This window comes from Camelus ferus, chromosome 20, assembly GCF_009834535.1.
Source record: "Camelus ferus isolate YT-003-E chromosome 20, BCGSAC_Cfer_1.0, whole genome shotgun sequence".
Lineage (NCBI taxonomy): Eukaryota > Metazoa > Chordata > Mammalia > Artiodactyla > Camelidae > Camelus > Camelus ferus.
In genome coordinates this window covers 6486378-6506258 of record NC_045715.1, presented here as the reverse complement: position 1 = coordinate 6506258, position 19881 = coordinate 6486378, and the positions used below count along the sequence as shown (strand labels likewise).

Below are 19881 nucleotides of genomic sequence, written 5' to 3'. Positions count from 1 at the left end.
GGAACCGACTGCCATTGTAACAGGAAAGCAGGGGGAGGATACAGCTCAGTGGTAGAGTGTATGCTTAGCTTGCATGAGGTCCTGGGTTAAACCCCCAGTACCTCCATTAAGAAAAATAAATAAATAAACCTCATTGCCCACCCCACCCCAAAGTCTTGTTCAAAAAAATATAACTTGAAAAAAAAAACAGGAAAGCAATAAATTTGAATTTTATTATCCAGCCTATTTAAAGCAAACTGATAATTAATTATCCTGATCATTGAAATAAAATACTTACAATTCTCCGTTTTGTGCAGAGAAGCATTTCCATGTAATCCTTAACTATCCTGGTAGTCCAATTTTATATTTTGGACATTTTGTAAAAACTTAACCTCTCAAAGGGTTAGTTTTTTGACATTGAGGCATTGGGATTCTCCATCGGGACTACAGACAGACTATTGGTGGCACCATTCTGTCCTTCTTAAACTAGTTTCAGGTACCTGTTGAGCCAAGTGTACACGAAGTCACACGATAGTTATGATGTTTCCCCAGAGTTTTAATTTTACCCAAACTTTTACAAAAAGCAAACATCGAAACAAATACACTGATACATTAGGAACAGAATCCATATCTTCTTGTCTCTGAACTTCGAGGTAATTAATGGAAAAAAGCTTTATAAGCATTGGCCTAATTAATGTTTATAATTCTCATCTAAATATTACTAATGAAGTATTAATGTTTTTCAAAAGGTACTTTGTTGTCACTTTTCTAGTATCACAAGAAGAGCAGTGCTTTTCTAAATTAATATTTGGAGCTGTTTTGAAAAGTGGGAAAAGATTAAATGAGTAGTTCATCAGGTTAGGTGCTTCGCAAATTGGTCCATTTATTACTCACACTGCAAAACAGCCAATCAAGCAAACCTCTGTGCTGGCTGAGCTGGTCCAATGGGGTGTCCACGACAGGGCGCTAAAACCAACACACTGAGGACAAATAAACGCAAATTTAAATTCCTTTGACAAATCCCTCACATTTGAACAAATTTGGATATTCAGATACAAATTAATGGCTAAATAATTCTCATTTTTCAACAGTCAGTAGCTTAGAATCAGACACAGTAGACTTATTGGAGATAAATACAAAAATCCCAGACTGTTGTTGTTGGATTATGATATTTATCAGAGAAAATTATTAAATCATTTATGGAAACTTAGTAAAGTAATTTCTGAAAAGGAAAGGGGAATAGTGAATTAAATAAATAGAAATTTATAAAAGGAACAAATTATCTACATTTTTGGAAAAAAGTAAACATTATTTAGGGGAAAACCGGATAACAGATGATTTTGTTTTTAGATTGCACAGTGATTCTTGGATATTAGATGCATTTCAGCGCATCCACAGTGAAGAAACCAAGTTTTTTATACCATATGATTTGGAGATTTCCAATCAGGAGCTAAGTTACATAGTGAAAAGAGCTGAGCAATGGAGGGGAATCAATGGGGAGAGAAGGAAGGTGAGTTGGTCTGAAGTAGATTTGTGTTTTGACTGCACAAAAGAAACCCATCTGTTAGCATATAAGCAAGTGGTTAAATTTTGTCACATTGTCTTGAAGCCATTTACTCTTGTATTTGATTGCCACCACTATGCACATCTTGCAACTCAATTGTATATTGATTTTTTTTTAAATTAGTTGAAATGAGGAGATGTGACCAGATGGTTCTTATAGTTTAGCACTCCTATATGCTTACAAAAATATGTATTGATACCTGCTGTATATATATTGGGTAAAATTAGCAAGGGTTGTGAAGAATATAAAAGAGTGTGTTTCCACGCATGACAAGATTATTGGCTTTAACGTGACTTTGAGTGAACAGGAGGAAGGGAATATTACCTCTGATTTTCTCCTTTGATGCCTTTGTTAGTCCCCTTAACTAACTTCCCACTTTCTGTAGAAATCTCCTTTGCACACTTCCTCATTGGCTCCACTGGCCTCTTTTGTGTTAGCATCTTCCAGGGTTCGCTACTTAGTTTATTCCTTTCTGAGTCGCAAACTAATATAATCCAGCACCCCGGCATTTACACTTCCATAATCTCTGTTTTCACGTATGCTGAATCACAAAGATCCAAAACTCAGAGTTTCTCTAGACTTTTCTTTTTCTCCCTTAGTATCTATGTTCCTCTATTCCATTTGCTGCTACATGTGTCTAGGACCTCAACACTCACCTTCTGAAGAGCAGCATGACTTGCCAATGGCTTTCTCCACCTTCAGTCTCATGCTGCAGTTGCCAGTATCATCACACTGTCGAGGAATTCATTCTCTCTTGTCATAAAGCCTTTCCACTGCCTGAAGCACACAAGCCAAAATTCATACTATTGGGTATTTGCCATCTGATCGGATTCTGCTCTGCCTCTGCGGCAACATCTCCCGTGGCCTCATCTCTCTTACCCTTTCTCAGCATTCCTCATACCAAATGCTTCCTACCCAAATATGACTAAGCCATATAAAAATATGGGTAATTTTCTAAATAGGTCATATTGTTTCACATTCCCATACATTTATCTGTTTGGAAGGGCATCCTCCCAACTCTTCATGTACCACCTGCAAACTAATTATTCTTCCAGGCTCAACTTGAGTGTTTTCTCTGTGGAGCCTGCCAGAGAAGACTACCTTCTTTTTGTCAAAACTGCCTGTTTTACCGGATCCTCCCAGCATCTAACACACAGTCTAAAAATTACCTGTCCGTGTGTGCGTCTTCCTTTCTTAGACAAAATCCTTTTGTAGAATAAACCAGTAGCTTCTCCATCTTTGTGTCGTCAATCCCTAACAGAGGCTTCACAATATAGCGCTTTTTATTGTCTATTTGTTCAATGCATAAAAGAATGTGTGCATGAGTCGTTGAATTATTGAACATATTTAGTTTGCTCATATAATAAACATAAAATCTACCTCTTCCTGTTCTCTACTTGGTAGAAAGCTAAACATCAGCTTTTAAAAAAATCCACATGGGTTTACTAATAAAACACTCAATATGTCTTGAATTCTGTTAATTTGATCATTAGTTTAAAATTACCGTAGACATTTTCTTCAAGGCCACTGGCCCTGACTTGAAGTAAAACAATTTTTACTTTATTGTATATTCATTCTGGTTTCTTCTTCAAAAATCCTTGACTAACAGCATGATTTTTAAAAGGCCAAAATGATCCTAAAAATTAAGCAAAGAGCACTTTCTCTCTAGGATAATTTCAAAGTGCCTGGGGTAGATAGAGTTCATTTTATTTCACTATTAAGTTTCACAACATGGATGTTTAAGAATTTGGAAGCCATCCAAAGTTATGTACCAAAATGATCTGAGTTGAACAAGAGTGTACAGAGGAAAACAGAATTATTTTATCATTTATTATTTTTGTTTTCACTAGGGAAGGCAGAAGAGAGAGAGGGAGACATGGGGGAGGGGAGGAGAGAAGGAGGAAAGAAAGGAGAGGAGGGGAGGGGAGGTGGAAGGAGGAGGGAAATTAATTCTTACGTGCTAGAAGGAAAATTAAAGGAGATTGCAAAATACCTTAATTTTTAAAAATTAGTATTTATTCCCTTCTTTGTAAAATGGCTTAGCTAAAGCATGATGGACAAGTGTAGAACTCAAGAAGAGAGTGTCACTCAAGGTTCGAGTCCATAATGCTGACTGTGTGCACACATTCAAATCAATCATAGGAAAGACAATTTGATTAAATGTTACCAAAGTAAACGATTTAATCAAAGGCACTTGTGTCTTAAGTAAAATATTTTGGCTTAGATTCTGTTGGGCCATTAACAGAAATTAATACATCTAGGTAAACTGCTGTCATCCCTTTCACAACACGGATAGACTCAGCATCCATCAGTGATGAGACTCAGAGATGTCTGTGCAGGTCATTTGAAAATCTGTGGGGCACCTGTTTCTTGCTGTTGGGGTTACATTTGTTAAGCACACAGAAACACTCCCAAAGTTAAATGGGTAGACATTTACTTGTTTGTCACGTCTCTTCATGACCTGGTGTTTGTACCACAAAGGCTTTCTCTTCCTTATGACTAATATTTGTATGTTATTCTTTTTAATCTGTTTTATGTTTGCTTGCTTTGTTTATTTCAGTAGGGAAGCAAGGTAGCCCTGTTGAATAATTGAGGTACTAATTTCAAGATATTATACCAGTTGAATTGAGAACAATCACCTATAGTCTAAAATACTAAATGAAGAGTGGGGTAGAGATTTTAATATACAAGTATTTCAAGGAAGTAGTCTAGAATTCTTGTGCGTTACAAGCTTGATCTAGAGCTTTGCCGCACTGCTAGCTATTAACCACATGCTTCTAATTTTATGCTCTGGTTTAAAAATTGCCACATAAATGGACACTTTATAATATGCTTAATTTCCTTTTATTAAATTGATAAATGCTAAAGCATAGAACACATTTAGAGCATGATGAGAATTTAGGATTATTGCATTGTGTAATTTTTATATTGTTCATACATACAATTTGTCATTTGCGCAAAGACAACCTGATGATAATTCCAAAGTATTTTAGCCATTTTTTTGAGAAGGAAAAGGTCACTTTCAGTAGTCAGAAAAGACATCCTTCTATTAAACTAATTTGCCTACATGCAAATTTTGTCATTTTTACCTCATTAACTATTTATCATGGAGTAAAAAAAATATATATTCATGAAGGGGCAGCTCGCAGCCTGATGGAGCTGGAACTAATATTTTGCAACTCTAATGATTTTTTGCATCCTTAATTAGATAGCATAAGGTTGATATGATTAGGTCAGGATGTAGTGTTTTTCATTAAAATACATTTTAGAAGCTGTATTCATAATCTGCCCTTGCAATTAAATAATGAGCCTATGAATTTAATATTATCGACCCAATTATTATCCCATGCAAACGTATACCTTTAATAAATTTGTGCCGTAGGACCTTCATTAGCAACAGAAGAAATGATATTTCTAGGTACATAGATTGAATGGCTCTGGTTAAACTTATATAATGGTTTAAAATATATCGGGAACCAAAGCTTCAATACTTAGGAATTTAATTCCAAAATGTGCCTTACTATTTGTTGAAGAGTAGTTTACATTGTAATTATTTTCTTAAAGAAACTACCACTTTAAAATGGGCCATTGAAGCTCGTAAAAATAGCAGGATGTTAGGCAGAGATGTAAAGTCAGGAAGGTTGTGCATCGCAGGACAATGGAGTGTAAATTTAGAGATCCATTCCCGCAGCGTGACTGGGAAGCAAAAACGCCGGAAGGTCTGTTTCTCAAGTGTCTGTATTATCTGAGAACTACCAAATGCAATGAATGAGGATTAATATTTTTGTTGCTCTAAGTTAGAATAGTTTTTATTAGCTGATGGCTACAGAATGGAAGTGTGTAAGATGCTCTGAGAAGGAGCTGCCCATCTCTTGTTTAAATGTGTGTGTACAGGAATCACACACACACACACACACACAGAAACACACCCTGTTCTCTTATCCCTGTATAAGAACCGCTGTTCATCCGCTACTTCTGTATACCTGGGCAATGAACACAACACTTGTTTGAGTTCTTTAGTTCATTCTTGATGAAATTCTTTCAGGAAGGTTACGTACGATTCATAATGTTTAATAAAAGGAAATGATGAAGAGAAGCTGAACCTACACTCACTGATGAATTATATAAAGAGGTGAAACTAAGCCTTGTTATCAACACAGCCGACTGCGGGCCGTGTGTCGTGGTGTGTGTGATTGCCGTGTTTTCCCGGAAGTGACACTCATCTCTACTTGGAGGATACAGTTAGGGAGGGAGGGGCAAGCTTTGATGTGGGTCACAAATTGCGAGGTGGCAGCAAACAGAAAAAATGGAAGCAGGTTGATGGAGACTTGGGGTGGAGACACTCGAGAGACTTCCAGGCAAAAGTCTGTATTCATAATCTATCTTTGCTATTAAATAATGAGCCTATGGATTTAATATTATCCACCCAATTATTATTAATATCTCCGAGCAAAAGGAGACAATGAGTAGAGGTATAGTGACAGGAAATACCAAGCAAGTCTGAAAACTGAAAACAAGTTGTTTTGTCTGGAGCGAAGGGCAGAAGGTTGCAAAGGAGGAGACAGATCAGCCTGGAGAGGTAAGATTGACTGGAAGACTAGAAACGTGCTCAGAAGTGAGGAGCAGTGGGAAACCTCTGAAAGTTTTAATAGAAAGAAGTAACTCATTCGATGGAGAATTTGGGGTGCCTTTGCACTGAACTTTATACATTTCCTATTTTAAAGCTCTAATGGATACTTTTGCCTCTTAGAGAGTCAACAGTTTAATGCACTCTGATACACCCTCCAGTTTTCTGTCATTAAGAGAAGTTTATTCCTGAAAGGTCTAAATTATCCACAGCATCCTCAAACTGTCCAATTCAATTCCACAGTCACTTGTGGGTTGTGGCTGTGTGTCATCAAATGCTCATCATCCTGACCTGCAGTGGGGGGACAGGTCCAAGGCTTTGAGCATTTTACAGGCTTGACGGGGACTTGAAAGTAGGTGAGGATTAAGTAACAAGCAACATTGGACCTAACCAAGTATGGCATTAGGAGCGGCATGTGGGAGAGAATGGAAATGGGAATGAGGAAGCAAACTGAATCCAAAATGGTAGGTGACTTGGTGGTGACTGCCAAACCAGAACCCTTGGATCTTGTTGGTACCAGGCACCAACAGGCTGCATTGATTATAGGAGGTGGGAAGCAGGGCCTGATTCAATCAGAGCCAAAGAGCATCTTAATTCCTGACAGCAGAAGAGCAAAAAGTGAGCACTGAAGCCATCTACATGCAGCTCTTCTGGTCCCCGACTGCCGTTCAGCAGACTTTCACACTCAGGCTTCCCTGCAGAGGCGCCCACTTCCAACTGACCGAGAGGCTTTTTACACTAAGTGTCAGGCACTGAATTCAGGCTTCCACAAGCATAGCATCTTAGGCTCCAGAATAGAATCCTTAGTGAGAGATACGAGCAGCGATGTAGGAAGGTGAATGAATGGTTCTTCGATGAGAAATCAGTAGACTAGGTGCTAAAAACATTGCTGCATTGAAGAACATTCTTTTTTTTTTTTTTTTTAAGTAAAGGGTGTTTCTTAGAGACTTGAGTCAATACAGCCTAAAATGTCTTAAATAAAGAGGTTTCTGCTCAGTAACCAAATATATATTCTGAACTCCATATCCAAGGTTACATTCTTCTTGCATTAAACAAATTCCCAATTTACAGAAGCATGAAGACAGTTACCTTTTAAAGGCTTTTGTATACATGTGGACTGAAATCAGAACTACAAAGATCATATAAATTCCAATTCTTGCACAATAGACAGATGGATGTTGATCTAACTAATTTGAAAATAGAAATCTTCACTGCAATAGAAAATATCTATGTGTTTAAAAGAGGATGATTCTAAAAAGGTATATGATAGCTGACATTTCTCTTTGGCTCGGTCTTTTAAGTCGTGGTAAACGAGGAACAGAGGGAAGTGTTCTGTGATGGCATGGCATAGTAGTTTAGGTTAATTGATACACATTTCTCCCTTGATCTTTATCTCTGAACTTCTGGGATGTTTGTTTATAACTTACCCAATGTATTGTTAAACTTTTGAAAGGTCATTTGGACGGGGAGAGATTGAGCTCTTCTATAAAATGAAAATGATAGATAATGATTAAAGAAAGTAGTAACTAGAGGTTTCTGAAGATGCCTCAAATGTTTGTGTTTTAAGATTGACAAAGACTTATTTACATTTTGCTGAGTACTTTCCCCCTTGATTCTAAAATCATTTCTATTTGAAGTGAAGTGTAATCCATATGTTTTTGATTCATTAACACTTAATTTGGTAGCCTCCCTTTACTGGAGTGCTATATAGCGGTCTTTTCATCTTTTTTATAAGCTTATTTTCCTCAGACACAGGAAATCAAGTTTTTCTAACAGTAAACAAACTTAAACTCAAAGAGACATGAGAGAGTTTTGTTTGTCACAAAGCACCTATTAGCTTTGAACTACTTCTGTTCTTAGTATGCAAATTTCTTCTTAAGTGACCCCTAAAAATCAGACATATTTGTAATTAACTGAGACACAATACACAGCTTTCTGTTTTATTATTTACTGAATTTTCTGACAATCTTACTCTAATTTCTTTCTCTTCTTGATAAAACAGCCAACTACTAACATATTAATGAAGTCATTAATGATAGTTATTTAATTGCCATATTATTATTTATTCTTATTAATAATGCAGAAGCTACTTAGCTTTTAATAATTATGTAGTGGGAAATGAAATTTCATGTAAAGCATTAAACAATGTCCTTTTTTTTTTCCTTTGGAATTATAATGTTCTTTACCAGGAAGAATGAAAGTCAAACACTTTTTCACATTATAGTGTTATTTGAGAAACACAAGGTGTCCAACATTACTTGCATTTGTATAGGTTTTAATGAGACTAAAATACTATCAAAATACAACCAAGCCTATTATTCTTTGTTCCTTTTACTTATTTAACTTCTATAGGGTGTTCTTTGGGCTTTTAGCAGTCACAAAGCTTGGATAAATTAATGTCACCATAGCATTACTACTTGTTCAGAGAAATCACTTGTTTGACTCAACACTCACATATTGGTAGGTCAAAGAGCATTAAAAAACAATTCTTAGAATTTAATTAATATTTCCTTAGGAATGAAGGGAGCAAATAAATAGCTATTACTGTGGTTCCCATGTCAAGCAATTTATATGTTGGTTCATTCAATTCTCAAAACAAACATATGTGGTTGTTATTACTCTGATGAGAAAACTGAGATTCAGATGAAGTAACTTTATTTATCCATCCATTCACTTATTCACCACTTTTTAATTGACCATCTTTTAGGAAGTACACACTTTTCTTAGGTGCAAATGAAAAAGATGAAACAGTGTCTCTTTCCTTGTAGTCCAATAAGGAAGATAAATAAGTGAAAATATAACAGCAGTACAGTAAGACAGTGGAATAATAGAGCTACTTGCTGGATAGTACTGTGGTAGCTTAAACAAAAATAGTATTAATCCATTTGAAAGGGCCATTGACGATCTCACAATGTAGGTGACTGAGCTAGGTGTTTAAGGTGAAGAGTAGTTCCAGGACAAATTGGCCACGAGAGGAAAGGACATTTCAAACAGAGGATAAAATGTTATGCTATTTGGGAGCACAGGAAAGAGTTCAGTATGGTTGGAACATGACAGATGTAGCCAATAGGAAGCCCTACGACTGGATAAATAGGAAAGAAATTGACTCATACTGTGTTAGTATCTCACGTACTGTGTGAACAGTTCCCGGTAATTCAATAAGAACTGGTGCAAAAGTGACCCATGGAAGACTTTAAAGTGAAGTCAAAAGTTACAGAGACATACGTAAAATTGTCAAAATGGTCATAACTTCCTTTGATCTTCTTTGTGCTTTTATACATTTCCTATTAATTTTCATACTGAATACATGCTATTTTCACAATTAAGAAAAAAGCACCTATAAAACTCCTCTTTGAAAGGAAAATACATCATGCACCATTTAAAATCCTTCACAAGCCACCACTTCATACTGTTCAGGAATATCCATTCTGCAGAAAGGATATGAAACAGACAAAACCAGCAGTTCATGCTATGCTCACAAACAGGTGTTTGAACCATGACAATCTGTCTGCTGCATAATGGGCTTATGATGTATCTTCATCCAGGGAGGAAAGAAAATCATAGACAGCATCAGTGTTGTAGGAACATATAGGCCAGCGTATTTACAGCACGTCTCCTGGTCCATCCTGACGGATATCTTTCAAGATTGGAGGAAACATGCACATTGCTTACTTTGGTGGCAGAACCCGGTCACACTTTGTTTCTCCAATGAGATTTGGTTGGTTGTTTCTCTTGGTCCACATTTCCTCCTTTCCAATTAAAATGCAGTGTGGTTTCCATTGTCACCGCCAACAGCAGCAGTTGTGGTTTATGCCTTGATTAGGTCCTAAAACACAGCTAAGCTGCTGTGACTGTTCCTGCTGTACGTTTGGCAGCGAGAGCACAATGCGGCGCTCCAAGTGACACGCACCGCCATCTACATTTAGTTCCTAGTTTCGCGGCTGGTCCCTTGGCTTCTTCTCAGGCAAGCTGTTGGGAAAGCTCTCATTGTCACTCAACAACCTGTCACCAGCTTGATCTATGACTCATCCATCCCTTTGCTTTAGAAGCTTAGTTACTTTTAATTTCTTGCTATGAAAATTATGTTTCTGGGTTTTATTGGTAAATATTTCATGATTTATCAAATAAATAAAGTCTGCCCTCTCCAAAAGTTGGCTCCTTCTAGATTGCCTTCCAACCTTTGGTTGTTCATATTTGGCTGGGATTCCTTTCCAGGTCTCTTCTAATTATCTCAGTCGCATAGAAAATTGTGAGCAATAAGCTTATTTTTGTCATTAGGATGAAGTGAGATATGTCAGTAAGTCGTCTTTTTATAAACAAAGAATGAAATTTTAAACTAAACTTTCAGGTTTTGGTTTTTTTAAATTGTAGAATGCTTTAGACACTGCAAAGTCTAAAGGGAAAGACAAGAGAATCTAAGTATAGGAAAGTAACTACCCTTGATCAAGAGGGAGCAGGTTTCAAACTCCGGGCAGTCTACATGGGAAAACAGCCACAATCCAATCAGGGATGGAGATACTGGTATCTGCCATATGTGCACTGGTTCAACTCATACCACTTCTTTGTGTCATGTATTACCAGAGGAATTTTTAACATGCAAACCAAATTGTTCCTGTTGACAATTTCTTTTAACGTGTATATCCTACTTTTAAAACGCTCCTTTCCGTCTCTTAATTGCCATCTTATGCCTGAATATCCTAGGAATAAGCTAAGACTCCTTTTAAAGGAATTCTTGGGCATCCCTTAAAATATAGCTAAGAACTTCATAGTGGTCAGCAGACTATAGTATGACAAACATTGAGTTAAGTAATGAAAGCCTTATTTCATTATTTTAAAACATTTTTCCCTCTTTAAACTGGGTAAAATAAACTTTAACATCTTCATTAAAATATAATTTACATACCATAACATCCACCCATTTAAAGTGCCCAATTCAGTGGTTTTTATCATGTTTACAGAGTTCTGCAATCATTGCTGTAATCTAATTTTAGAATATTTTCATCACCTCAGATATTATCATGGAAATGAAAAAGTTGATCTAAAAATAAAACTCATAGGATTTCTGGGATTTTTTTTTTTTTTTTTTGGCTTTTAGTTTAAGCAAAAATGTTCCAGGTACTTAAGGTGTACAGAGCACATCTGGTTTGATTCTAGAGAGTTCTACCTAATATAACCCTTTCAATGCTTGGATATTTCCTTTTTCTGAAATACACATTTAACACTTCTATCTCTAGGCCTCTGCAGTCCTGTTTCTTATATGAAACCCCCTTCCCCACAATCTTGCCCCCTCAAAATCCCCTGCATTTCAAGGGCAAACTGGATATCAGCTCCTCTAGGAAGCTTTCCAGAATCTGCCTGACCAAGCCAACAGAAACCAGCTTCACCATCTCCATGTATTCAGACCAGTAAAAACTTTATGTTGATCATATTCTGATCATATTTTATGTTTTTCCCTAAATGTCATTTCTTTCCTTCCTAATTGAAAGTTCCTTAAGTTGTCCTGTTTCTTCAGGGTATCCGCTTCCGTCCCAGTGCTGGGATAGGAACCCTCACACGTTAAACATTCAAGTAACGTTGACCTGAACTGAATATGCCTATGTAGAGCCCTGATTCCTCCCTCATCTTCCTCTGGTCCTTCTCTTGGCCGGCTGGAGCGCCAAGGCTTGATAAACAGAGAAGACTCACCTCTCCTACAAATTCCCATGAGTCAGCAGGTGGATTCTGTGGAGACAAAAATATATATTGCTGTCCCTCACATCTTTTAAGACAGTCAGACTACTACAGGGGATATTTGGATACTCAGAATGATGAACAACTCTATATGTACACATAATCTATATTCTCTTTTTTTGAGACCTGAAGACTCCAAGTCGTCTTTCTACCCTCCTAGGATTTTTTTTTTAAGGGATTTTAGAGAAACATAGCCTAAAAGACTGTAACCCCAAGGTTCAATAATAAATGCCAAGGAAACAAAAAATATTAGTAATAGTGTAAGCTGTTTTCTGTTTTAAGCCTCATGCTAGTACTTTTGATAGTCTAGTGTTGCAGACCATGCAATCATGTAAGAGGGAATAATTCTAGAGATCACCAGGACAGACAGAGAATTGATTCTGTTATGATAACAGTGCTTTCTGGGGCTCATTTTACTTCCATAGCTTCAGGGTCATAGGAAATACCTACTACAGTTTTCACTTAAAATATCAAAATTTTGTTAGAACTTTTGTCTCTTCCTAGAAGAATGTCAGATCGTTTTAGTCTTGTAACAAACATATTAATTATGTGGACGCAACGGTGGAGATTGATCCAATTAACAGTTTAATATCATCTTCTTAATCACCATACCTGGAAGGGAGGTGCTGTTTTCTGCAGAACTTAAATGGATAAACAAACCATTTCACCAGAGGCCAGGAATAGTCATGAAGGAACAGTTCACTTTACTGAAGTTTTTGCCACGACGCATAAAGAGCTTCGTTGTCATAAACTAATGTAGTTATTGCCCTCAAGATGTTTTTTCAAGTGTTCAAAAGCAAATGCTGAATTTCTGTTTGCCTTTTCTCAATTTTTTCAAGATCACTTGTGTCTATTAGGCAAACACTGAAGGCCAGTCTGTCCCGAAGTGGCTGGCACAAGCAGGAGTGAACATTCAGAGTTTCTGTCCTGTTCACAGTGCTGAGTATTTCTGATTCTTGCTGGCAGGACATGCTGCGTTCGCTACATCATGTATCCTTATTTACCATACAGTTTAACTCATTTGCCTACTATTCACCAGGAAAAATTCGTATCAAATCTAAGCTCTACAAATCATCTGTGACATTTAGTTGTCCAGGGGAGGAGCAGATCAACAGCATGTTTCTTGGGTTTGTTGTTTTGTTTTGGTGTAGGGGTCCCAAAATCAGGCTAGTGTCTATCTGATGTATTGAATTCACAGAGAAGGCATTACCTCCTCTCTGCATGAATATTAGAGAAAAGTTTTCGGTTTTAGCACTAAGTGGAAATTTTATGGCTGAACCAAGTCACCCAATAGTTTAGGCAGTGGTGGTCTGTCCTTCCGTCCTTCCTTCCTTCCTTCCTTCCTTCCTTCTTTTCTTCATTCCGCCCTTCCTCTCTTTCTTCCTTCCTTTCTTCATTCTTTGAAAACCTCTATGCATAACCACTTTGTTATTGTTGGGCAGAAGCCAAAAATATGACGCATATCCCTCACGCAGAAGGACTGTGTAAGCCACTCTACTGTGATGATGATGGCAATGCCAACACATTCTTTGAAGTGGTCTTGTCAGCCACTAGTATTTCCCATTTTCAATATTTAGGAAAATTGCCACTAGTAAATTTTTTAAGAGGAATGTAATGAGGAAACATGATGGGGGAAGCTACACAATTGAATCAAAGCATTTTTATTAATTGTGTCTTCCAACTTCTAGACTTCGCCAATCCTGACATTTCTGAATGTGCAATATAACGGTGGAAGAGGACTTTGTGTTTAGATTTTTTACCTTCAGCCTAATCATTATAAATTTATTGGCTTAACACATGATAGTCTATATTGTATAAATAGACAAATTACTTTTTCATTAATAGATATTTCCCAAAAGGCATAAATAAGATTTTCAGATGTTTAACAAACACAGAAACACTCAACAAATATTTCTTCATGTAATTCTTTTATGTTGTTTTTGATAAAGTGTTCCCTGGCCCCAACTAAATTTATAATTGCTTCCCAGTGGAATAGTGAAGCACAGAGAGTTATGCTGTTAGGTAATTCGAGTGGAAGGAAGTGTTTATATCTGCCTTGCTTTTGATGAAGAATTACCTTATACTGCAGGAGCATTATACAAATGTGGATGGGAACATTGTTTAACAAGTCAGAGTGTGGAAGGATGATCATAAGAAAACAAAACTGTTCCAGAGAAGGGTATGCCTTTTCCTTGGCTCTTTTGTTATTATTTTTAACCCCAAAGATTTTACTTCTATGATCTAACAGTTATTTGAATATCCCCATGGAACTGTAAGCAATTTGTAGATTTGCACTTAAAACATTGGAAAGAATAATAGTACCTCACATTAATGTCACACGTGAGGGTCTTTATTGCTGTTAGTATTATTGTATGTCTTCCTTAGAGAAACCTTGAGTGATTGGGTCAGATAATTTCACAGGGGAGGGAAATTAGTGAGACTCAGAGAAATGACTTGCCCATCATAATAAATGTCACATCCAGGGCTGAAATCTGGGACATTTTGCCAGGCAAGATCTTTTCAAGTATCAGAATGTTTCAGGAAAGGAATGAAAACCTCCTGAATAATGACCTCTGCAAGATGCTCAACCTGGGAATCACAGCTTATTTGCCAAGACATCAAGAGTCAAGCATTAGGGAGCGGGGTTTTCAGTTTTTTATTCTAGCCAACTTGGAATTGCAGTGTTGCTCCCCGAGCACTGATGGTGAGCAGGGCCTGCTCCCGTGGTAAGAGCCAGTAAAGAAGCACTCGGAAGACCTTGATGAGGTCCCACCGGTAGGAAGACTTTTCCAGATCATAGAAAACCACTCAAGGACAAGAATACCAGCTTTTACCTGAATCCTGTAAACTTAATGGAGGAAGATTTCAAAGTCACATGAATACTTTATGTGTCTCAACATATTTAGGTAAATAATGACAATAATAAAGGCATCTTCCTGAAACAAGGAGTCCTTAGAAAGTAGACTAAGAACTTGTTATTTTGCTCACAAAGAACTTAAATGATAAGACTGAGAGGCAATACTAAAAGAATGGCCAATTCTGTGCTCAGCAAGAAAACCACGCGAAGCAGTTATTTGGCTTTGCTGTTGACATCAGCGTCACTGTCTGGACAAGGAAGACACCTTAACGTTATTCCGATAAGTAAGACATTGGAAGGTAAGACCGCTCACAAGATGGACTTGGGATCTGGACAGTAGATTTGAGATACTTTCTTCCTTGGCCTCTCTTTTAGGACACTCTTGTGTCCTTGTGTCAGTGAAGAAAACATGGAGCATAGAAAGCTAGTGTGGTGGCTTCAAGGTCCAAGAACGAAACAGTTGTGAAGATACATGAAGTCACCGAGTGCATCAGTTTTTAGGCCCTTTACCTTTAAATAAAGAAGAAGATCGTTTAATGCAGTGGTATTGCCATTCCCTTCCCAATAACCTCCATTTAACCCCTCTCCCTTGGACACCACCCAAAATGTGTACCTTAGATCCAAACTGCTTGCAGATTCAAAATATGCACCGTCGCCCGCTTCCAAAAGGCAGACAGCGCTGACTCCCCCCCATGTATGTAAAAATAACTGCAGGGGCCGTTGCGTAAGCGGCTTCTCTCGCCCCACATGGCTCTAGGGTTTTCAGCGTATTTACAGACATCACATGTTTTTTGTAGGGGGAGGGGTTGTGTTGTGTTTTCTTTTGTTTGTTTTTGTTGTGCCACAGACAAGGGGCTTCCTGGCCAAAGGTCTCTGAGTTTCTTTTCCCTGATTCTTCTCATTCCTCCTGCTGTGTCTTTTCCATGACAACACATAACACACACATACAGGGCGCCTTTGAGTGTTCCCTCCTCTTCTCCCCCTTTTTATCCTGTTTCCTTAATTCCCCTCAATATAAATCACTGCATAAATACAGGTCTGAAGACCTGGAAGTGCAAAACCCCTGCCGTTAAGCGCAAGTTTATAGACTTGTTATTTTCATTATTGCTTTATAAACGGCAGCGTTTGAAGCAGCGTGTAGGTTAAGTAAAAGAACACTGAAGATTTCAGTTGCTTGGATGTTTGGAAGCTATGGTCTTGAAAAGCACACTAGTACTTCTGCATGTGAATTGGCCGGACTTTAAACACACTAACAGTGTTTTCAAGATTCAGTTTTAGCTTAAGAAAGGAAGCTTCATGGCAGGCAAGTCTGCACACTAGTGAACTCTGAGCAAAAAGCTGAAGACCTGACATAGTAGGTTGACTAGAATTGATGCAATACAGGAGCAAGAACATTTCCAGTCACAGTTTAGAGCTAGTGTGTGTGTGTGGGGGGGGGGTATGTGGGGGGTCCAGTCCAAACTCATTCTGCTCACTGCAGGCCAGTAAATTGGGAGACGAGGTGTTGAGGCAAGGAATAACAAGTTTATTTGGAAAGCAAGCAGGATGGGGGATTAATGTGCTTGAGAACCATCTTCCCCAAGTCAGAATTCAGGCTCTTTTCATTCTAAAAAAGGGAAGGGGTGTGCTGGTTGTTGCAACTTTTTGGTGTCGATGTCCTTTGTTCTTGCAGCTGTCCGCGTAGGTCAGGTCACGGTGTTTCTGTAACCCTCCCTCAAGACACATGCTGTTCTCTGTTCTGCAACTTTTAAATCTCTGTGTGAATGGGAAAGGGTTATACCCTTAAAGGTCAAAGCCTTGAGAATGGGTTATCTTGTATTTTTCAGGCTCTAGGCAACATTCTTTTACTAAAAGTGCAGAATCAGCATGACTAAGCATGGAAACTGAGCACAGGGTTAGGGCTAAAGGAACAGATCTAATATGGAGGCAGATTTGTTCTTCTTTGTTACGTGGGTGGGTGTTTATCCTTAGCTTTCTTGCTTATTTATCACTAAATCACCGATATATTTTCTTCCATCGAATGGCACTATTATCTTAAAGGAAGGAGAAAAATTACTTGACTTTCATAATTTGTAATTGGGGAGGCTCTTGAATATCTTCTTTCAGTCATTTGAGGTAAATGACTAACTATGAATATTCCAGTTTACAAGATACATCTAAGCAGTATTGTATTGCTTCCTTTTATAAAGCTCAGTATTTAACTTGGAAGGCTTTGTGCCCTCCTATTAAAGAACACCTTCTCCAGCTAAATCTGCAACAGAGCTTGTCTAGATCCTGGGGTGATTAACACAACGCTGCTAATCCTACTGCCACTGTAAGCAGCTTTCACATATATAAGTTTAATGAATTGCTGTAACTTTAAGCAAAAGTCTTTATTTCCCTATCTAATGATTAAACAAAGACTTAAGAGAGACTCCCAGACTAGGGCAGTGCTTCTAGTCAGAGGCAAAGCCGGGACTGAAACTTGGGTCTTCTGTTCTTTCTGTTTCCTCCACAGCGATTTGAATTTGATAATAATAATATATAATATGACATTGTATTTCACAAAAGAATTGGGGACAGAGGTTTCTAGTTTGTTGAATATGACACAACTTGCACTGTTAAATATTAAACATAATTTTAAAGTCTAGGTTGCAATCTACATTTTGAAAGTATGGAATATGTATCTCACACTCCAGAGTATGTTATAATTTTTGTAAAAAAATAGTGAATTTTAACTCACACCGCTAACTTCAAAGAGCATACAGTTCTATTTAGAATCATCCTTTTAAAAAGTAGAAAACAATCTGAGGCAGTTATTAATGCAATAATGAATCAGTTCTGTGGGAGCTGAAGCTTCAGGGACCACGCCAGGTAGGGACGGCATGAGAGAACTTGTTTCCTTCTTAAAAATCACAGAAAAAATATCGTACGACATCACTTATATGTGAACTCTAAAGCAATATACCAATGAACTTATCTACAGAATAGAAAGAGACTCATAGACATAGAAAACAAAGTTCTGGTTTCCAAAGGGGAAAGGATAAATTAGGAGCTTGGGGTTAGCAGACACAAACTGCTATATGTAACACAGAAGAACGGCAAGGTCCTTCTGAATAGCTCAGGGAACAACATTCAATATCTTGTAATAACCTATAAGGAAAAAGAATATATATGTGTAACGAAATCACTACACTTTCACCAGAAACTAACACAACATGGTAAATCAACTACACTTTAATAAAAGCAAATAAAATTTTTTAAAAGATTGTTTTAAAAAGTCACAGGAAAAAAAGCCCTTTAAAAAGGCTTTACTATTGAAAAGGTAATCTCCGTGTATGGATTGTGGTTCAATCAAGTGATGCCAGAAGGGTCCTTCTTAACGTCATCTCCTTTTGGGGTTCTCCCCTGAATTACCCCTGTGATCTCAGCTGAGATGCAGATGCCTTCCTCTCGCTTTCGCATTCTAACAGAAGTGTGGATAAACGCTCCTTCCTTGGGTATTTCAACATAGCGCCGTTAGCCCTCAACTTGCAAAGGAATTCGTGGAACACTTAGACAGCAGGGAAACAAGATGAAAATGTAAAAAAAATTCAAGCTTATAAGTCAGTTTCTGATCCTGCCGTGGCTAATTTGCTCCGTGGGAAGACCCTGCCCTGTTAAATGCCACTTGGGCGACACAGCTACCACACCTTTACTCCAAAGAGCCCTTATAAAGTTTTAGGAACTTCCTCCTTCCTTGCTCTTTAACTTCCAGTTTGCTGCTAAACAAAGGAAACTCTTTACAACCAATAAGATTGGAAATGATCTCCCCGGGGGGTCCCTGATGGTAGCAAAAACAAGATCTTTATGGAGTTCATTTTCTGGTCCGAGAGACACACCCTCCCCCACAAGGCGACTTGCAAGCCTCTGGTGACTGACAGGAGGCATTATCGGAATTCAGGGAGAAATTCAGGTCTTGTCTTTCTGGGAACAGAATTCTCCCATGACAAGCTCAGTGATACAACAATACCATCCAAGTAATTACGGCATTCCTACAGTGGGAAATACACATTTATATTATCAGGAAACAGACAGAGGTAGGGTTACCATGCCGCTGGGTCACAGTAAGGGAACAGTGTGAAGGAACAAAGGTTTTAACATGCTACCTGAAGGAGGAAATATGAGAGAGGAGGCTCTCATATTTAACATGACATCTTGAGCCTGTCGGATTTCTTAAAATAATCTTATCTTGCCAAGACTAGGAAATGTGCCTGATAGTGAACCTTTAATCAGCAAGCTTCTTAATTAAAAGAATGTGAAGAAAGATGAGAAAGCAGAAGGTGCTTTCAGCCAGGTCATCCGTCACCCCAAGAGGCATCGTGTTGCTTCCAACATCAATAAACTTTCTTCTTTAAAAGAATTATTTAGTCTGCAAACAGCAAATAAAATTTTATTTTTTCCTCACACATAAAGTTGATCACAGACAGACCACCAGGCTGCAGTTAAAAAAAAAAAAAATCAAGAACCAAAACCTCAGGGTTTATTTGATGTTAAAGATCAGAATATTAAAATTCACATGTGGGAATAAGACTTTAAGCGTGTCAACTTCCTTTCATAAAAGTCGCTACAGAAATAGGAAGCCTGTATATTCCCGTTCTTTGTATTTATTATTTGTAAAATTAAGAATTATATATGTAATGTTTATCAAGGAATCTCTGCGGTTGTTAGATATTTGATAAAACCTCTCAAAGGATCAATCATAGAGTTACCCCAAAGAATAGGCCATATGACTGAGTAATGCAAAAAGAAACCTGAACTGTTGTTACATAGAAGTTGGCTATCACAAGCTTTATGTGCAGTGCTGATTACCTGGCAAAAGAGTTAACAGTTGTGTGTAATTAAAATCCCAGGAGAAGAGAGATTGGTGCCAAAAAAACAAAACAATAATGAAGAAATAATGGTGAAAAAGTCCCCAGTTTGATAAACAACATACATTTAAGATCCAAGAAGCTCAGCAAATTCTAATCAAGACAAGCTCAAAATAAACCACACCCTGAAACAGAACGAAATTGCTAAGAATCAAAGACAGAGAGGCAAATCCTGAAAGCATCCAGAGAAAAGCGACACACTGCATGCAGGGGAGGGCTGATCAGAAACAACGTA

General features: G+C 37.7%; 1 protein-coding gene across 1 annotated transcript in view; it reads left to right on the top strand.

The window, feature by feature from the left end:
• The window catches only part of OFCC1 (orofacial cleft 1 candidate 1), a 247041-nt gene that overhangs the window by 186134 nt on the left and 41026 nt on the right, over nucleotides 1-19881 (top strand). The window contains exon 18 of the mRNA XM_032462476.1: nucleotides 1330-1489. Coding sequence (XP_032318367.1) covers nucleotides 1330-1489 — 160 coding nt within the window. The remainder of the gene's footprint in view (nucleotides 1-1329; nucleotides 1490-19881) is intronic.